At 51.7% G+C, this 20,816-nt stretch overlaps 1 protein-coding gene across 3 annotated transcripts in view; it reads left to right on the forward strand.

Moving 5' to 3' along the window:
- The window catches only part of DEGS2 (delta 4-desaturase, sphingolipid 2), a 71,432-nt gene that overhangs the window by 36,423 nt on the left and 14,193 nt on the right, over positions 1-20,816 (forward strand). The window contains exon 1 of one of the 3 annotated variants that reach the window (XM_047080117.1): positions 14,322-14,464. The exons of 1 other annotated variant lie outside the window; for it this stretch is intronic. In XM_047080117.1, coding sequence (XP_046936073.1) covers positions 14,383-14,464 — 82 coding nt within the window. In that variant the 5' untranslated portion in view covers positions 14,322-14,382. Of the gene's footprint in view, positions 1-14,321; positions 14,465-18,361; positions 18,659-20,816 lie in introns of those variants that run through there. One more of the 3 variants, XM_047080119.1, reaches the window with a different exon arrangement.

A 20,816-nucleotide genomic window follows, 5' to 3' on the forward strand; every position in this document is an offset into this window, starting at 1 on the left:
TGCCAGAGGGCTGATACCATGTTCCAGGCGCCAGATGTCGACACCCGTTTGTGTTTGTGTGTGGTGTGCAGTTGAAACCGCCCCCCCCACCCCGAAACGGGGCCGACTTCTCCGACCGGTTTTTATTTTGTCCTTAAGGCACACATCTGAAAATGACATAACCAAAGAGGTGTCAGGGATTAAACCCGAGGGCCAGGCTGTCTGCCGGTCAACCTCCCCGGCCCGATGGAGGAGACCTCTGGTGATCTGGTGAGCTTCACCGGGCAGCTGATAACTTCCTACAAGGTCCCAAGTGCGCTCCCGGCCGCAGCAGCCGGGTTCTCCCTGTTGACCCCTGCTGATGACCGAGGGGCTATGTGCCAGGAGTACAGAGGTAGTGCCTGCTGCCTGGGCATGAGAAACTGGAGACGAGGCAGGTGAGCGGGATAAGAAATTTGGGGACACAGGGAAGCGTGGGGATGGGCGTTCAGCCGTGTGTGCACATGCGCATGCGTGGACCAGGCTGCGGTGGGAGTGGGGCACGGGGCCCCACGAGTGGGGCAGGGGCCCTGCTCCACCGCCTTCCTGCCCACAGTGTGTCTGGTGAGGTCAGTGGCCAAGCTGAGCCTTGTTCTTTCGCAAGTAATGTCTTTTCTGTTTCTTCTTGGAAGCCTTTGGGGTTTTTCTCTTCTTGGGCGCCCAGAAATGTCTATACGGTGTTTCTAGATGGTGATGCCCAGCTTTTCAGTTATTGTTATATTGTGTTCACTTTTTAATTCAAGTGTAACATACAGGGGCGCCTGGGTGGCTTAGTCCTTGAGCCTCTGACTCTTGGTTTCAGCTCAGGTCCTGATCTCGTGGTTCGTGGATCCGAGCCCCGGGTCGGGCTCTGTGCTGACAGCTCAGAGCCTGGAACCTGCTTCAGATTCTGTGTCTCCCTCTCTCTGCTCCTCCCCCACTCACACTTTGTCTCTCTCTCTCTCTTTCAAAAATAAAGAAACATTAAAAAAAAAACTGTGTCCGTGAAGATTCACTCTGTGATACCAAGGTCTTTGAGTTTTAATAAATGCTAATGTCTTCTATCCACCGTTGCTGTCTCCTTCACCATAATTTCCCCTCCTTAAAAATTCCCTTGCGGGGCGCCTGGGTGGCGCAGTCGGTTAAGCGTCCGACTTCAGCCAGGTCACGATCTCGCGGTCCGTGAGTTCGAGCCCCGCCTCAGGCTCTGGGCTGATGGCTCGGAGCCTGGAGCCTGTTTCCGATTCTGTGTCTCCCTCTCTCTCTGCCCCTCCCCCGTTCATGCTCTGTCTCTCTCTGTCCCAAAAATAAATAAAAGTTGAAAAAAAATTAAAAAAAAAAAAGATTCCCTTGCGTTGCACCTGTTCAACCCTCACCACCCCCCAGCACCCCTGGCAAACTACTGTTCTGTTTGTATAGTCTCTATAGCTTTACCTTTTCTTTTCTTTTTCAACATTTATTTATTTTTGGGACAGAGAGAGACAGAGCATGAACGGCGGAGGGGCAGAGAGAGAGAGAGGGAGACACAGAATCGGAAGCAGGCTCCAGGCTCTGAGCTGTCAGCACAGAGCCCGACGCGGGGCTCGAACTCCCGGACCGCGAGATCGCGACCTGGCTGAAGTCGGACGCTTAACCGACTGCGCCACCCAGGCGCCCCTAGCTTTACCTTTTCTAGTATGTTATATCATTGGAATCATACAGTACTTAGTGTTTACAGACTGGCTTCTTTCATTTAGCAGTATGCATGTAAGATTTTTCCGTGTCTTTTAGTGACGTGTTAGCTCATTTCCTTTTTTTTTTTTTAAGGTTTACTTATTTATTCTTTTATAATCTCTACACCTAACACGGGGCTCAAACTCATGACCCCAAGATCGAGAGTCGCACGCTCCACCCACCAAGCCAGACAGGCACCCCCAGCTCATTTCCTTTTATCTCAGATTGATATTCCCTTGTCTAGGTGGACCACAGTTTGCGTATCCATTCACCTATCGAAGGGCACCTTGGTTGCTTCAGGTTTTAGGTAACTACAAATAAAGTTGCTATGAACACGCACACTCAGGTTTTGTGTGGGCCTAAGTTTTCACATCATTTGCGTAAACAAATACCAAGGAACACAGCTGCTGGATTGTGTGGTTTACTTTTGTAAGATACTGCCAGACTGTCTTCCAAAGTGGCCGCACCATTGCGTAATCCCCAGCGATGAATGAGCGTCCCTGTCACTCCAAGTCCTCGTCAGTATCTGGTATTGTCAGCGTCCCGGATATCATCCATTCTGGTAGGTGTAAAGGTATCTCCTTTATTGCTCTAATTTGCATTTCCCTGATGACAAATGACGTTGAAGTGTCTTTTCATACACTCATCTGTCATCTATGTCTCCTGTGGCTAGGTGTCTGTTCAGATCTTTTGCCCACTTGTTAATTGGGTTCTTTGTCTACTGTTGACTTTTAGATTCAGATTTGTGTTTCGCAGGTATTTTCTCCCAGTCTGTGGCTTGTCTCCTCCTTCTTTTACAGAACAAAAGTTATAAATTTTAGGTGCACCTGGGTGGCTCAGTCAGTTAAGCATCTGACTTCAGCTCAGATCATGATCTCATGGTTCATGAGTTCCAGCCAACCCCGGACTCTGTGCTGACAGCTCAGAGCCTGGAACCTGCTTCAGATTCCGTGTTTCCCTTTATCTCTGCCCCTCCCCCATTCATGCTTTGTCTCTTAAAAATAAGTAAACATTTAAAAAATTTTTTAAAAGGTACACATTTTAATAAAGTTTAAACCGTATTTTTTTTCTCTTTCATAGATTGTACCATTGGTGTTGTGTTTAAAAACTCATCACCAAGGGGCACCTGAGTGGCTCAGTCAATTAAGCATCCAACTCTTGGTTTCGGCTCAGGTCACGATCTCACAGTTCGTGAGCTTAAGCCTCCTGTTGGGCTCTGTGCTGACAGTGCAGAGCCTGCTTGGGATTCTCTCTCTCCTTTTCTCTCTCTCTGCCTCTTCCCCACTCTCACTGTCTCTCAAAAATAAATAAGTAAACTTAAAAAAAAAAAAAAACTCATCACCAAACCCAAAGTCATTTAGGTTTTCCTCAAGAAGTTTTGACATTTTGTATTTTACATTTAGGTCTGTGATCAATTTTGAGTATATATTTTTTTAAGATCTTATTTTTAAGTAATCTCTACCCCCAACGTGGGGCTTGAACTCACAACCCCAAGATTGAGAGTCACATGCTTTAATGACTGAGTGCCCCCATTTTGAGTCCATTTCTGTGTGAGGTCTGTGTCTCAGTTCATTTATTCTTTTGCATATGGACGTCCAACGGTTGCAGCGCCATTTTCTGAGGAGACTATCCTTTTTTGCACTGAATTGCTCTTACTCTGTTGACCAATGAGAGAAATGAGCCCACAGACCCGATCCAAGGAGGGACGTGGAGACTTGGACACAGTGAAGCGAGGCTTTAGTCAACCTTCTTGCAAAAGCAGGTGTCTGATGGACAGGCTCACTCGGGGCAGTAACAGCAGACAATTTATCTCCTAGCAAGAAGCCCCTCCCCCGATTCCTCATTGGCTGAGCACTACAGAGGTAAGCCCCTCCCCTGGCTCCTCACTGGCTGAGCACTGAAGAGGTAAGTCCCTCCCCTGGTCCCTTATTGGCTGAGCACTACAGAGGTTACAGCTTTGCCCTGAAGTCGCCTATGCCCATGTAAGGCAAAAAGTAGTCTGATTGGAACCACTGTACATTCCTTGAGGCGACGCAGGGACTTCAGGTCTTTGGCGCATGCTCATTGCAAAGCCTTCAAAAAATAAGCTCATGAAATGGAGAGGGGCAGAGGAATCAGGAAGTGAAGTGTCTAAGGGTTTGGGACTCCATTGTGGCAGTGGGGTGTTGGGTACATATTCCCAACAGGTTGTAAACCTACCGTTTACAACTAGGCAGCACAGCTTTTATTTGGTATTTCTGGTAAGAAATCATCTCACTTACCTCTCACATTCCAAGATCAGTTGACTAAATTTGTGTGGGTCTATTTCTTGGCTTTCTATTATGTCCCATTGATCTATGTGTCTGTTGTCTCACCAGGGCACATTGTCTTGTAGTTAAGTCTAGAAATCATAGTTATGAGGGGTGCCTGGGTAGCCCAGTTGGTTAAGTGTCCAACTCTCGGTTTTGGCTCAGGTCCTGATCTCAGTTTGTGGGATCAAGCCCTACGTCGGGCCCTGGGCTGACAGCGTGGCCTGCTTGGAATTCTCTCTCTGCCTCTCCCCTGCTTGGGTGTGTGGGCCTGTGCTCACTCTCTCTCTCTCTCTCTCAAAATTAAATAAGTAAACATTAAAAAAAAAAAAAGAAATCTAGTCCTATGAGTCCTCCAACTTTGTTATTCCTTCCTATTGTGATGCGTGGGCTCTGAATAGATACCTTTGTACGTGAAAGTCACACTTAGAGGCTAGTCATTTACTATCTCTAAGAACTGGCTAGCCCTGAGAAGGGCAGGCTCTTCAAGACCAACGAGATATCGTAACATCAGAATTACGGAAAATAAATGATTAGTGCAATTGGCCCTCTGAGGCTTTGGCATCACGTACCAGTTTCATTGCAAGACCTGGCGCGTTTATCAAGCTAAAATTTGTTAGCAATGTTTGCTCGTCTTGCGGAACCCTACGGGACAAGTTACTCCCAGCCCAAGGTTTTCCTGCGTGTGTGTGTGTGTGTGTGTGTGTGTTCATTTTGTTCTCTTTCAAGAATACCACCTTGGTGTGTGTTTCGAGGGTCAAGGTGGTAGGTGCAGCAGTTATGCTGTTGGGGGCTTGAACGGCTGGTTTAGGAAAGTCTGTGTGAAGTTGCGTGGGGGACACGTGTGATCAGGAAGAAGGGCGGTCACAGTCATGGGGCGAACCACAGGGCCAGAGGTCTTGGTGAAAAGCTGGAGCGGGTAGTAGGACAAGGGACAGAGATGGGGGAAGGAGGAGTCCTCTCCCCAGGGGGGTCAGGGTTTAACTGGTGTGAGGCAGGTGCCCCCTGGGGAAAGCAATGTCTCCACTAATCGGTGGACCGGCAGGGACAGTAGTAACCTTGGCCAGATTTGCCTTTAGGCGTGGGAGTGTTGGCACGTGTACACATAGGTGTGTAGCTTCCTGGCTAAGCAGACAGCAAGCTCGGAAACACAGTAGAATTCCTAATCTCAAAGGAAGATAAGCAGGCAGGGTCCGTGTCCACTTGGCGCCCTAGCGGGGGCGGTCCGCGGGCAGAGGTTCAAGCGTCTGCGCGAAGTTGTCCCAGTGATCTCCAGCTTCTGGACCACGGAGATGTCGTCTGAAATGTGGGCCTGGGCTGTGCTTTCCAAGCAGGTCCCCACGCGGGGAGAGGAGGGTGCTGTTCTTGTGGCCCTGGGGTGTTATGACAAGGCTGAGCTGGGGCTGCAGTGCGAGTCTGACCGAAGGCCCTACGATCTGGCCGATGACTACGGGCCCTTTGCTTCAGTTGTCGGTTTGGTTGGTGGTAGAGTGGTGAGGTCTTTGTGGCGCTTGGATTAAGCAAACCCGATACCTGGTTGAAACAATGGGTCACTGGGAGGGTTTGGGCCTTTGATCACAAACCAATGAAAGCGCCCAGACAGAGAGTAGTGACACCGGTAGTCCACAGAAAGGGTGTGGTTGCACTTGACAGGTGTTGTGTTTATTCCATGCGTGTGTGTGAGTGTATGAATCAGGCTCGGATGGGCCCCCTATCAGATGAGCAGCCGCCTGGCCCATGGGACAGTCTGGGGTTAATGGGTCCAGGAGAATAGGTGTCCTCGCTCTGGCCCCCAGTCCTTCTGGGATGGGGGCAAGGTTGGAAATTTATAAAGATAGGGGGAGCCGTTATTACAGGTCTATATATAATACATAATGAGTCTTTATGTCCATCCAGGGGAGACGAATCCCCCTTTAAATGTAGGAAAGGGTGAGTAGAAGATTTTTTAAACTCCACATTGAGTTTTGAATTGGCCAAGGACCTTGAATTAAGAGAGTTTAAGGCCTGGGGCAAGACAGAGGCCTTGTTAGGGGTCGATTTGCTGGATTGGAATTTGAAAAGAAAACATTTGAGGAAACCATTATGTCTCTCAGGTAACTTCTCTGGCGCCCCTCATGGACAGGAAAGTTCTACTGAGGGCCTCTTCCAAGAGCCCAGCACTGTGTACGTTGAGAAGTGAAATGGGTACCTGGTGACTACCTGTCTGTAACTCCAGAGGGGATGGGAGTGGGCTGGCCAGACCTTGTTCTGTGGCTTTAGGATATGGGGGGGGATTTGGGTTTACATTTTGGGTATCTGTGAAGCAAGAGATTCCCAGAGTTCTTCACCGTCAGTCAGTGGCCCAACAGTGTGTAATCAACGCGCAGAAGGACCGGTTGTTGGCCAGGGCACCAGTGCAGAGATGACTGCCGGAAGTCTGGCCAAGTATGTTGACATTGGGTCCTGTCCTTTGTCTGGGACACCCTAAGAGATGAAAAGCAGCCATGTTCCAATGAGCGCTGTCATTTTTATGATGGTGGGCGGTGCAATTCACACTCTCATTGGTGTTCATTCAGTTAATGGGAGGCTCCTGGTGAGCCAAGGGGCCGGGGGAGGGGTGACCTCCCCCCTGGGAGGAGCACATGGCGTTTGGCCAGGGACTGAGGACAGGGAAGGCCGGGTGGAATATGCCAGAGGGCCCAGGTTTGGCTCCTTCCTGTCGAGGGAGGCCTCATCAGCCGTGCTGAGCTCGTGGGGTGCCGCTTCCATGACCCAAGCAAAGAGGTAGCTGCATTTGGAGGGTCCTAGGCTCAGCGTCTGTGAGCACCTCTATTAGCAGGAAAGCCCAGTATGTAGCCAGCAAGTTTGTTTTTAACAGTGTTTAGCCAGAGGCAAAGAGGAGCATTTGTTGCATCAGAAGCCCTTGGGGCATTTGGGGCATCAGAAGCCCTAATGGCCATCCTGGGCGGTCCAGAATGCCCAGGGGCAGGAGAGGAGATGGGTGAGACCTCTGCAGTGAAGGGGTGAAGGTGTCACCGAGGCATGGCGGGAGCCTGTTGACTCACTTTGGACAGATCTTAGAGCCTTTCATCAGAGGGGTCCCACTGAAGCTGGGCTGATTCTAAGTAGTAGCCTCAGTTAGATTTAGGTAGAATTTATTTTTATTAAAAAAATTTTTTCCGGGGCGCCTGGGTGGCTCAGTCGGTTAAGCGTCCGACTTCAGCTCAGGTCATGATCTCGCAGTCCGTGAGTTCGAGCCCCGCGTCGGGCTGTGTGCTGACAGCTCAGAGCCTGGAGCCTGTTTCAGATTCTGTATCTCCCTCTCTCTGACCCTCCCCCATTCACACTCTGTCTCTCTCTGTCTCAAAAATAAAGGTTAAAAAAATTTTTTTTCATGTTTATTTATTTTTGAGAGAGACAGAGACAGAGCAGGGGAGGGAGACACAGAATCCAAAGCAGGCTCCAGGCTCTGAGCCATCAGCACAGAGCCCAGTGCGGGGCTCGAACTCATGAACCGCGAGATCATGACCTGAACTGAAGCCGTACGCTTAACTGACTGAGCCACCCAGGTGCCCCACGTAGAATTGATCTTGAAGAGAGAGAGAGAGAGAGTGTGAGTGGGGGAGGGTCAGAGAGAGAGGGGGACAGAGGATCCCAAACAGGCTCTGCACCGAAGGCAGTGAGCCCAACACGGGGCCCCAACTCACGGACCGTGAGATCATGCCCTGAGCCGAAGTCTGCCGTGCAACCGACTGAGCCACCCAGGTGCCCCAGATTTAGGTAGAATTTCTAAATGAGGAACGTGTTGCCAAAAGGACTAACAGATGTGGATTTGTAAGACCTTAAGGGGTGTGTCGGATGACTCTCGCTAGAGGAAGATGCCAGCCATGTAATGTCTGATGCCTGTGCTCCTGGAGGAAGGCGGGTGCCGGCCAGGTCTTGTCTGCGAGGATGGTGGGGGAAGCCAAGGCTGTGGACGCCCCGGGTAGCCTGGAAAAGGTGTGTGTCACTTCAGGGGTGAAGGCAGACGGGCTGAGGGCACACTGAAATGGGAGCCGAGTAGAACCTATCAGCCAAATCTCTAAGGGCAAAATCTCTCCTGGGTGGAGAGATTGGGTGGAGTTAGTAATTTTAGTAATGTTGGGTATTGGGGACAGGGGCCCAGTGGCCTGGTTCCTTCTTCTCCCCCTCTTCCCTCGTCCCCCTTTCTCTCCCCCTCCTCCTGCCTGTCCTCTTCCCCCCCCTCCTCCCTCCCTCCAGATTCTCCATGGGTGTGATCCCTCCTACCCCCACTAAGTCAGGGGAGGAATTGGGACTATCGCAGGCAAACAGCACCATCGCGGCCTTTCCCACAGGACCTGTGGGGTGCTGTGGTCCCCGAGCGGGTTGCCCTTGCCTTGGCTCTGTGTGTGGTTTGAATTCACGGGTGGCTCTACGCACGGGTGTTACCCACGTGCTCCGCTGGGCAGGCGGAAAGGCAGGGAGCAGGGTGTCCGTGCTGTGCACTCTGGCCTGGCCATACACTCAGCTAGTCCCCCAAGAAAAGGGGTGCCCGGGAACCCTGCAATCTAGGCAGGTCACGGCTCAGACGAGAGCCTAAGGAGGTCCGGGTGGGAGTCCGGGGCCACCCCAGGCAAATGCGCCAGCGGCAGGGGTGGGGGAGGGCACCTGCAGGCTTCACCCAGGCCCAGGCTGCAGCTCACACCTGGTGCAGCGGGTCAATAGCCCCTGGCGTCCTGGTGGCATGTCAGTCCCCACTGAGGCCAGACCTCCCGCTTGCTGTGCTGCTTGTTTACCACACCAATTTTATTAGGCCCACGGATCGGGAGACAACTGCCATTGTTATGTACAGTTCCAGGGAGGAGGGCGCACACCTTAGGTCACAGGGCCACCCCGGAGGCTGGGGCAGAGAGGCCAGGAGCCTTGAATGTGGTTTCCACTGGAAGGTGTGGTGAGGCAGGGTAAACAGGTTTAGGACTGGTCAGCCTGAATCATTTTATTCCAGTCGTCCTTGGACGTGTGGAGGAGGAGGAGGTGGCCCGCATGAGCTCTGGATGGGTTAGTTTGCCCGGCGTTTACCATCGCCAGGAACGGGTTAGTCCCCGGGAGGGGCAGTCTCTTCAGGGTCTGCAGATGTCAGCACCAGAAATACAGAAAATCAGGAGCGTCTGGCTGGCTCGGTCAGAAGAGCACGCAACTCTTGATCTTGGGGTCGGGAGTTCGAGCCCCAACCTTGGATGTAGAGATAACCTAAAAAAAAAAAAAAAAAAAAGAAAGAAAGAAAGAAAAGAAATACAGAAAATCAAAATGCACGGATGGTACACCGTGTTGGTGCATGCATAGCATTTCCTGTTTTATTCCAGTGTGTGGATGACCGTGGGAAGTCTGTCTATCCATTCGCTGTGCTTGGAGGTTGGGATTCTCTCCAGGATTGGGCTTTTACCAATAAAGCTGTTATGAATATTCCTACACGTGCCTTTGGTGGATATATATTTTTGTTTCTTTGGGCTCTGTGCCCAGCAGTGAAATTCCTGGATCAGAGGCAGGTGCGTGTGGTGCTTTAAGAGATATTACGGCACATGGGGCGCCTGGGTGGCTCAGTCGGTTGAGTGTCCGACTTGGGTTCAGGTCGTGAGACCCGCGTCTTACTTCTGACCTTAGGAAACCCCATTTATTTCTTGTTTGACGTGATTCATGCATCCTTTCACTTAGTAAATTATTTTTTTATTCTAAATACATTTTATTATTTTACTATTTTTAGCTTCAGAACCAAGTAGTGGGCTAGTTCGCTTGTGTGTGTGTGTATTTTTTTGCATTATTTACTATTTTTTTCAGGAATAGAATTTAATGATTCATCATTTGCATGCAACCCCCAGTGCTCATCCGAACACGTGTCCTCCTCAAGGCCCGTCACTCATTTAGCCCATCCCCCAACCCCCCCCCCCAGCAGCCCTCAGTCTGTTCTCTGTATTTAAGAGTCTCTTATGGTTTGCCTCCCTCTCTGTTTTTATCTTAGTTTTCCTTCCCTTCCCCTATGTTCAACTGTAGTGTTTCTTAAATTCCACATAGGTCGTATGGTGGTTCTGTTTTTAGCTTTTTTTTTTTTTTTTAATTTTTTTTTTCAACGTTTATTTATTTTTTTTGGGACAGAGAGAGACAGAGCATGAACGGGGGAGGGGCAGAGAGAGAGGGAGACACAGAATCGGAAGCAGGCTCCAGGCTCCGAGCCATCAGCCCAGAGCCCGACGCGGGGCTCGAACTCCCGGACCGCGAGATCGTGACCTGGCTGAAGTCGGACGCTTAACCGACTGCGCCACCCAGGCGCCCCATGTTTTTAGCTTTTTGAGGACCCTCCATCCTGTTTTCCAGAGTGGCTGCAGGAGCTTGTGTTCCCGCCAACAATGCAGAAGGGCTCCTCTCATCCTCGCCAACATCTGTTGTTGCCTTGAGTTGTTCATGTTGGCCATTCTGACAGGTGTGAGGTGGTATCTCCTCGTGGTTTTGCTTTGTATTTCCCTGATGATGAGTGACGTGGAGCATCTTTTTGTCCGTTGGCCCTCTGGATGTCTTCTTTGGAGAAGTGTCTATTCATGTCTTTTGCCCATTGGTTCACTGGATTATTTGTTTTTTGGGTGTTGAGTTTCATTTAGTAAATTGTTATTAAGGGCATCCATATTCTAGGCGTTAGGGTTACCAGGGGTGAACCCAAGAGAGCAGACACTCTATGGGAGGAGACAGACAATAATCAGGTAAGTAAGTACATGCTATAAAGCTTTATGTCAGAGAGGGATAGTCATCCTCACACATAATTAAATTATAATTCCAGCGACAGATGACTTCTACGAGGAAAATAAGACTATGGAGGCACAAGTGTCACACCTCCCCCATTGCTCTATCCTAGAAATCTCTTGAGACAGATTTTTGGATTCTGTACCTGCCTTCATGTCTGTTTTCTTTCATGTACTTCTATTTCAATGGAGGGTTTTCTTTTAGTTTTTTATTTTATTAAAACTTTTTTTTAAGTTTATTTATTCTGAGAGAGAGAGAGAGAGAGCACGTGGGAGCTGGGGAGTGACAGAGAGGGAGAAAGAGAATCCCAAGCGCAGAGCTCCATGCAGGGCTTGATCTTACAGCCATGAGATCATGACCTGATCTTACAACTGTAACATCATGACCTGAGCCCAAATCAAGAGTCAGACACCCAACCCACAGGGCCACCCAGGCGCCCTCAAGACTCTTTTCTTGTAAACCAGCGAGCTATATGTGTCCATCTCTGGTTTATTTATTTATTTACTTCATGGGTGAAATGGCAGTAGCCTTTTGTGCCTCCTGCAAAAAGTATCGTCGTTTCTCCGTCTGGTTCTGCTTTTCCAATAGCTCTGTTTTCCCAGGTGGGGAGTTCTTCCCTTTCTTGGGGATGGTTGCCCTTCCTTCACGAAGGGAGGGAAGTCCTTGTCAGCAGACTGTGACTCACGGGCTGTTAGCCTCCTGGCTTTGGGCAGGGGTGGGAAGGGCCGCCCTGAGGAATGCATTCTGGCCTGTTCTCTGCAAAGGTGCACGGCAGAATCGGGCTTTGTGTTGGGATGGCAAACAGTACAGCTAAGGCTTCGGAGGGGGGTAGGTACCCTCAGCTCCTCACAGGCAGTGGAGGGCACCCCGGTCCCTCCTGAGAGTCGGAGAGCCCCCCACCGCGGCTGCTGCCCCTCCCAGGGCAACGGGGGCGGGGAAGGTTATGGAGAAGTCACAGGAGAGTGGCTACATAGACCATACATCGTGAGGATTTTCGAAGAATAAACTTCATTTTAAAATAAACTTTATGGGGCGCCTGGGTGGCGCAGTCGGTTGAGCGTCCGACTTCAGCCAGGTCACGATCTCGCGGTCCGGGAGTTCGAGCCCCGCGTCGGGCTCTGGGCTGACGGCTCAGAGCCTGGAGCCTGTTTCCGATTCTGTGTCTCCCTCTCTCTCTGCCCCTCCCCCGTTCATGCTCTGTCTCTCTCTGTCCCAAAAATAAATAAACATTGAAACAAAAATAAATAAAAATAAAAAATAAAATAAAATAAACTTTATGATTTATTGAAATAATGGGAGCATACTGTCAAGAATTCACATAGCTTCCACGCCCGATATCCTTTATTTTAAGATCTTGTAAGAGTATGATGTGTTTGTTATAATTCAAGAATCAGTACTGATAACGTTACTATTTTTTTGAAGTTTATTTATTTTGAAAGAGAGAGCAAGTGGGGGAGGGGCAGAGAGAGAGAGAGAGAGAGAGAGAGAGAGAGAGAGAATCCCAAGCAGACTCCACACCGTCAGTGCAGAGCCCAATGTGGGGCTTGAGTTCATGAACCATGAGATCATGACCTGAGCTAAAATCAGGAGTCCGATGCTTACCCGACTGGGCCACCGAGGTGCCCCCTGATCCATTATTATTAACTGGAGCCCATAGTTTATTCAGATTCTCTAAGTTTTTACCTAATGCCCCTCTTCTGGTCCGGGATCCCACCCAGGACACCCCGTTACAGACGAATATGTACTCTCTTTCATCGCTAGGACCAGGGGCATGACGGGGAGGTTACTTCACCATCTTGAAGGCAGTTTCTGTGGGTCAGGCTGGCCTCGGGGACTTGGGAATTACTTGGCCAGGACATCAGATTGGGAGTCATGCTCTCAAGTCTCTGTCCAGGTGCCCTTCGACTTGTCTCCACCTTGGCTTAAGTCTGCTCATCTGTCAAGTGGGGACACTGGGCTAGTTTCGTCTGCACGGGTTGAGTCCTGGGCCAGATGTATGAATGAAGTTTTCTGATCCGTGCCGCAGGGTGGAGGCAGCCGGCAGGCCTCACGGTGTCCCACAGGGCAGAGCCGGGACTCAGATCTCCCCGAGCGCGACACGGGGGCTAACACTCTGATGTTGTCAAAGATCAGGGGCCTGTCCCTGCTTTGCTGCTTGTTTTTGTGTACTTAGGCAAGGCCCTCTTCAGCTCTGAGCCTCGGTTTACTCATCGGTAAAGGGCCAGCTGGTGGGAGGGTCCCTCTGGCTGAAAAAAGAACAGGTTGCCGTGGGGAGCGGGGAGTTCTGCCTTCGAGGGCGTGCAAGCTGGGCCGGGTGCCCCCGGTCGGTGCGCAAGGGCAGCTCCGACGGTCTTCCTGCTGGACTGGGAACCCAACCTCTGTGCCGGCTCACTTTCGCACACCTGGACCCTGCACCATTGCTTTCCTTTCCAGCTCATGCCAGGACTGCCTTTGGCCCTGGGCTGAGGGAGGTCTGCCAACTGTACCACAAGCCTGGGCCGTGGACTTCCAGGAGGCTGGAGGGAATCCCACCATTAGCACCTCCCCGCCTTGTGGCACCTTCAGCTGCCAGGCCAGTCTGCTACCCCGGCAGCTCCCAGGCCAGGCCAGGCCCTGGTCCTCAGGTCAACCGGCACTCCCTCCAAAGTTCCGAGGGAGCGAGAGGAAGAAGACAGCAGAATCCCTGAAAAGGTGAAAAGGAAGAGCCCTGTGTCCCCCAGCCACCAAGCACTGGACCCTCTGTTTTAACAATGTCCGGGTTCTTCCGGGCCCCTGGGCCTTTGCACCTGCTGTTCCTGCCACCACCAGTGCCCTTCCCCTTTTCTGGCTGTTGACTCCTACTCATCCTCTAAGGCCCAATGCAAAAGACCCCTCTTCTGGACCCTGGCTAGCTACCCCTACCTGTGTCATGGCATGTATCACCCTGAGTCATAATAGGCCTCTTCCGTGCCTGTGTCCCTGTGTCCCTCAATTTTCCTGAAGGCAGGGGTGGGGCTGACTCACCCGAAAGAGGTTGTCACAGACACATCGTCTGCCCACTGCATTACTGCGTGAAAGGGCTGGGTAGGGAATCGGTAGGCGAGGGAGAATCGCTGTGTCTTTCCCGACCACCTTCCTTTGACTCGCACTGTCCCTTCCATTTAAGCTCTCGTCTCCTGACCCCCGGCCCCACCGGGAGGGGGCGCTGTCACAGGCTCGTCGGTGGGGGCAGGGGCGGCGGGAGCGCCGGTGCGTCTGGGCCACGGGGAGAGCTGGCGCTCCGCGGGGCGGGGCCTGCATGAAACCGGACGACCCGTCCGGGGCGAGCTAGGCGGGGGTGGGGGGGCGGCGGAAGCGAGCGCATCGGAAGGTCCCCGCACATCCTGGCGGCCGGGACTCCCGCGGGTGGCGCGCGGATAGTCCCATTTAGAGCCGAGGTAACCCGGGCTCGGCTCGGGGCGGCGCCCCAGCCCCGCGGTGCCCGCCCCCTCGCGCCTCCCGAGGCGCCCCGGCCCCGCCCCCGGCCCCGCCCCGCCTCGAGCGGCCGTCAGGTCCCCGCGCCGCGGCGCCGGCGGGCAGACAGGTGGAAGGGAGCGGAGCGGCGCGCCGCGCTCCGTGCTGCGCTCCGGGCCCCACCATGGGCAACTGCGCGGGTCGCACGGATTTCGAGTGGGTCTACACCGACCAGCCGCACACGCAGCGGCGCAAAGAGATGCTCGGTGAGCGCAGCTCGGCCCCTGCCGCGGGGTGGGGACAGCCCCGCGTGGCGGTCAGACGGCGCGGGCCAGCGGAGCCCCGGGGTTGCTCCTGCGCCGGCCCCGGTGCTCGGCGCGCACTCCTCCGCCCCTGCTTCGGGGAGGGTGGGAGCGCCACCTCTCCTCCTCCTCCAAGGGTCCCTGCCCCGGGTCCCCGACAGTCCCCCTGCCCGGGTCTGAAACTCCCCTGCGTGTCTGCCTCCGTCCTGGGGTCCAGGATCCGAGGACCCGAGCCCGGATCCGCGTGCCTGGGAAGCGCGTCTCGACTGTTGCGTGCCGGCTGTGGGACGCAAGCCACTCGCCGGGGGGTGAGGTGGGGGGGGCACACCGGGCGTGAACTTGGGGCGCGGCGACGTGGTGGGGCAGGGGTCCGCCCCCGGGGACCCTCCGTGTGCGGGATGCGCCGTCCTGCCCGCGAAGGCAGACCTCCTGGGTCCGCAGAGGCCGCTGAGCTCAGGGAGTTTAGGGCCGACTGAGCGCCTCGAAGGAAGCAAATGTGCAACGAGAGAGACACTTTTTTTTTAAACAGAGCTTATACCGAAGAACCCCATTTGCCCGTTCTGTCCTGTATTTTATAGCTTAACGCACGGTGGCCGCCCTTCGCTGTCATTTAGGGTCCTGCGAAGTCATTTTTACCAGCGTAGTCGCCGTCATTCCAGCCGGTGACTCCTTCTAGACCTGGGGTGCTCAGCCCTTCCCTGGGGATTGCAGGTTAAAGGGCCCGCCCCTGCCCAACAGCTTTCACTGCGTGCCACCAAGTCACGGCCACGGCACCAGGCCGGAGTCCAGCAGGGTGGACTTGCTCCCCTCCCTCCCAAGAAATGTCCAGGTCCCGGTTTCCCACGCCCTCGCCTACAGCTGGGGTTGGCAAACCTTTTAATCAGACCGGCCGGCCACGTGACACGTACTAGTTCACTGTGTTTAATTTGCAGATTTTGGATGATTGTTTCCAACGTTTGATTGGACATTTTAATTTCTTCTGTTTTTCTCTTCGGATGGTCGTCCGCTTGTTGATTGTTGGAGTTCTTTGTATAGGAGGCTTTTAACTCTTTGTCCTACATGTTGCGCATATTTTTCTCCTTCACAATTTGTCTTTTGCTATCCCAGCAGCTTTTTTTTTTTTTTTAATGCGTTCACATGGATTGGCTTTTTTTTTTTTTTTTTTTTCTTTAGAGTTTTCCCTTTGGTGTCTTCCTGCCCCGCTCCAAGACTATGGAAATATCCATCTTACTACGTTTAAAGCTCTCAGACACCGGGTGTTGTTGAGTGGTTAGTGCATGGCTGTACTCTGTTGTGGCTGGGGGTTCATGGGCTCGAGACCCCTGGGTGGGTTTGTGACTTTCGTGGTTTTCGGCTGTGAGACGAACAATAACCCAGCACTGTTGTGGTCTTACGTGTGGCGGAATCCTCTCCAACACCTGTGAACTGCTTGGGGGCGCTCAGGGGGGTCTTGGTGATTATCTGGTCCTGTGTCTCCCTAGAGGGCAAGTGTCTTGGCTGTTCCCACCGCAGGGCTGAGGCAGGGCTCCATTTCCTTCCCTTTCCCTGGCTGTCCCCTGCCTTGCCCTTATAAGAGCACCTGGCCCCAGGTGGAGAAGGCTGGGAGACATATCCTGGCCCACAGAGCTGCCTGGAGGGGTCCAGACACTCTGGGCTGCAGACTCACTTTCTGAATCTGCAAAATGGGCACAGCCATCTTGCCTGGCGTAGAGGGTGTGATGTTAAAAGGAGCCCTTGGAAGTTAAAAGGTGCCCAGTGTGGTACCCAGCACTCCAGGACATGAGAGAGAGAGAGAAGCCACCGGCCCTGGAACCATTAGAGGAAGCTTCCTGGACAAGGTGGCCAGGAAGGCTGGAAGGCTTGAAGAGAGGAGGTGATTTGGGCCAGTGCGGGGACAGCATCAGGTCTCGGGCTGACTCCCCGGGAAGCTTTGCTCATTCCCAGTTTGCACTGGGTGCTGTGGATTCCTCTGTACCGTTTCCTCCAGATGCTGTCTGGTTTTGAACCCATGAACTTGGAAGGTGCCATTTTCCCTCAGTCCCAGGCTGTGATCCTGCCCTGCCTAGATGTCCTTCCTTCCTGCTCCGCCCCTCCTTGCTCTTTGGTTCTTTATTTTGTTTTACTGAAGTACAATATTATGTTAGTAAGTTTCAGGTGTGCAACATAGTGATTGAACCTTTGTATGCAGTGTGGAATCACCACCTCAGTAAACCTAGTTACCATTGGTCACCACACAAAATTGCTACAATTTTGTCCACTACAGTTTCCGTGGTGTACATTACATCCCCATCACTTATTTACTTTATAACTGGAAGTTTGTACTTCTTAATTCCCTTCAGCCATTCCCCCATGTCCCTCCCCCTCTGGCAACCACCAATCTGTATGTATCAATCTGGGTCTTGTTTTGTTTTGTCTTTTAGATTCCACCCCACCTATAAGTGGAATCACGTGGTATTTGTCTTTGTCTAACTGATTTATTTCACTTAGCCTAATACCCTCTGGAGCCATTCATTCGTTGCAAACGTGTCGCAAAATTCCATTCTTTTTTTTTTTTAATGTTTATTTATTTTTGAGAGAGGGGAGAGAGAGAGAGAAAAAGAGAGAGAGAGAGCTGGTGCACAAGCCTGGAAGGGGGAGAGAGACAGAGGGAGACACAATCTGTTTTATTTGTATTTTTTTAATGTTTATTTATTTTTGAGAGAGAGAGAGAGAGAGAGAGACTGCGCTTGAGTGGGGGAGGAGCAGGGAGAGAGGGAGACAGAGAATCCCAACCAGGCTCTGCCCTGTTAGCACAGAGCCTGACCTGGGGCTCAAACTCACGAACCGTGAGATCATGACCTGAGCCGAAGTCAGTCTTAACTGACTGAGCCACCCAGGCACCCCAAAGTTTCATTCTTTTATGTGGCTGAGTGGTTTTGGATTATATATATAACACATTCTGTTCATCCATTCATCTGTTGACGGACATGTTGTTTCCATATATTTTCTTTTTTTTTTTTTCAGTGCAAACACGTGGTTTTATTAACGCACTGGGATAGGATCCATGGGCAGAAAGAGCTGCTTTCCATGTCTTGGCGATTGTAAATAATGCTGTGATGAACAGGGGAGCGCATATATCTTTTCGAATTAGTGTTTTCATTTTCTCTGGATGAATACTGAGGTGTGGATTTGCTGGATCATATGGTATTTCTAGTTTTAATATTTTGAGGACTCTCCATGCTGTTTCCCACGGTGGCTGCACCAGTTGGTGTCTCCACCGACAGTGCGCGAGGGCCCCCTTTGCTCTACATGGTCGCCAACACCTGTTGTTTCTTGTGTTGTTGATTTCAGCCATTCCCACAAGGCATTTCATTGTAGTTTTCATATTTATTTCCCTGCCGATGAGTGATGTTGGGCATCTTTTCATGTGTCTGTGGGCCATCTGGATGTCTTCTTTGGAGAAATGTCTGTTCAAGTGCTCTGCCCATTTTTTTTTTTTTAACATTTTTTATTTATTTTTGAGACAGAGAGAGACAGAGCATGAACGGGGGAGGGGCAGAGAGAGAGGGAGACACAGAATCGGAAGCAGGCTCCAGGCTCTGAGCCATCAGCCCAGAGCCCGACGCGGGGCTCGAACTCACGGGCCGCGAGATCGTGACCTGAGCCGAAGTCGGACGCTTAACCGACTGAGCCACCCAGGCGCCCCAACCTCGCCCATTTTTAATCAAATTTTTGTTTGCTATTGAGTTGTATCAGTTCCTTACATACTTTGGATATTAACCGCTTATTGGATATGTGACTTGTAAATATCTTCTTCCATTCCGCAGGATGCCTTTTTATGTTGTTGATGGTTTCCTCCACTGTGCAGAAGCTTTTTAGTTTGATGCAATCCCACCTGTTTGATTTTTGCTTATGTTGCCTTTACTTACTGCTGGTGTGAAATCCAAAAAAATCGTCGCCAAGACTGATGTCAGGGAGCTTACTGCGTATATTTTTTTCTAGGAGCTTTTGGACAGCTGGTCTTGCATTCAAGTCTGTAATCCATTTTGAGTTTATTTTTGTGCATCGTGTAAGAAAGTGGTCCGGTTTCATTCTTTTGCCTGTGGCTGTCCAGTTTCCCCGGCACCATTAACTGAAGAGACCTTCTTTTCCCCACTGCATAGACTTGCCTCCTTTGTCGTAAGTTAATTGACCGTATGCGTGTGGGTTTATTTCTGGGCTCTCTATTCTGTTCCACTGATCCTGTGTGTCTATTTTTATGCTAATTTATACTGTTTTGATTACCACAGCTTTGTTAGTATGGTTTGAAATCCAGGAGCGTCATACTTCGTTTTTTTTCTTCATTTGTTAACGTTTTTATTTATTTTTGAGAGAGAGAGAGAGTGAGCGCGCGCGCAAGTTGGGGAGGGGCAGAGAGAGAGGGAGACACAGATTCTGAAGCGGGCTCCGGGCTCTGAGCTGTCGGCACAGAGCCCGCCGCGGGGCTCGAACCCACAAACCGTGAGATCATGACCTGAGCCGAAGTCGGACCCCCAGCCGACGGAGCCACCCAGGCGCCCAGGAGCGTGATACTTCTAATTTTGTTCTTTTTTTCCTCAAGATTGCTCTGGCTATTCAGGATCTTTTGTTCTTCCATAGGAATTTTTTTTTTTCTGTGTGCTTTCTCATTTTTATTTATTTATTAATATAAGTCATTGTCCAGTTGGCTGACATACAGCGTGTACAGCGTGCTCTTGGCTCAGTGGTAGATGCCCATAATTCATTGCTTCCTCACAACACCCAGTGCTCATCCCAACAGGTGCCCTCCTCAGTGCCCATCACCCTCTCTCCCACCCCCCATCAGCCCTCAGTTTGTTCTCTGTATTTAAGAGTCTCTTACGGTTTGCCTCCCTTCCTCTCTCTGTTTCCGTCCCCCACCCCATGGTCTTCTGTTAAGTTTCTCAAGATCCACATATGAGTGAAAACATGCGACATCTGTCTTCTCTGCCTGACTGATTTCGCTCAGCATAACACCCCCCGGTTCCATCCACGTTGCTGCAAATGGCAGGATTTCATTCTTGCTCATTGCCAAGTAGTATTCCACGGTATATGTAATCCGTAGACATTTTAGAATGGTTTGTTCTAGTTCTGTGAAAAACGCCCCTGGAGTTTAGTGAGGGCTCTTGCTCCATTCCATTTCCTGCAGGAGGCCCGGCCCCCGCCCGGCTGCCCTCCTGGACTTTGGCCTCCGCTGGGGACGGCATTCCTCTGGGATTTCCCTCCGAGGCTCCAACCCATCAGGTCCTTATCTCTCTGGGGAAGGTTGCAGGGCTCTAGAGCTCGGCCGTGGATTTCATCCTCAGCCCTCAGCCGTTAACCATGTAAACCCTGGGCAGGTCAACCAACAGAGGAGCGAGTCGAGCCTTGGTGAGGTTAAAAGGGGTTGTTGTTCCTTCCAGAGTTGCTGGGCAGGTCAAATGAGGTGGCGTTAAGTGCTTACTTAGCCCAGCACTCAGTAATGGGTGGCTGCGATGATCTTTGCTCCTCTGGCACACAGGTGAGTTCTCCCCAAGGACAGGGAATGCCTTTGCATCTCTGCTCTCTGCCATCCGTGCTATTCCCAGCCGGAGACAAATTCCGTGTGAAGCTGCTGGTGTCTCTCTCTATAGAAGAGACAGCAGAGCCGGGCTCAGAGAAGGCAGGTCACTTGCATAGGACCACACAGATCGCAGGCTGCAGGGGCCAGACTGGTGTTCCAGTCACGTCCCGCTTGGCCATGTGTTCCGGCCCCACCTGGCCGCTGCGGCTCATGCCAAGCCCCGGGGGTGTGGGGGTGGGGTGGGGTGGGCAGCGGACGCTCAGAAAGATCCCAATCGGGGAGGGAGTCAGAACCCAGGAAGCCCTTGCCCGGAGCTAACCACAGTGCCCTTGGGGCAGCGCCAAAGTCTGTCCCCAGCTCCTGCCTAGATGGGGACATGCTCCTCAGGGCACAGCATCCTAAGAAAACGGGGGTCCCACGCAGCCCCCTAAGAGCCGTGTCTCCCGGGGCCACGCCTGAGGCTCCCTGTATTGTGAGGGCGGGATCCGAGCCAGCAGGACTGTGACCCGCCGCGGACCGGAGGCCAAGCCAGGCGTGGCAGGGGAATCAGAAGCTGGCTTTGGGTTTGTCTTTAAAAACAAATAGCTTTGTGATTTCTTTTTTCTTATGAAAACAGGGCACACACATGGTAAAACAAAACACACACAAAAATTCAAATAATCAAAGGAAAACAAAAGAGGAAACAAGGAAGTAAGACTCTTGGCAATTGTTGCATTATTTGCTTAGGCAAGAAACCCTTGCCGGGGCTTTCTCAGTGGC

Source organism: Lynx rufus, unplaced genomic scaffold, assembly GCF_022079265.1.
Source record: "Lynx rufus isolate CCGP_SWC_20201006 ecotype Redwood Valley unplaced genomic scaffold, mLynRuf1.p SCAF_17, whole genome shotgun sequence".
Lineage (NCBI taxonomy): Eukaryota > Metazoa > Chordata > Mammalia > Carnivora > Felidae > Lynx > Lynx rufus.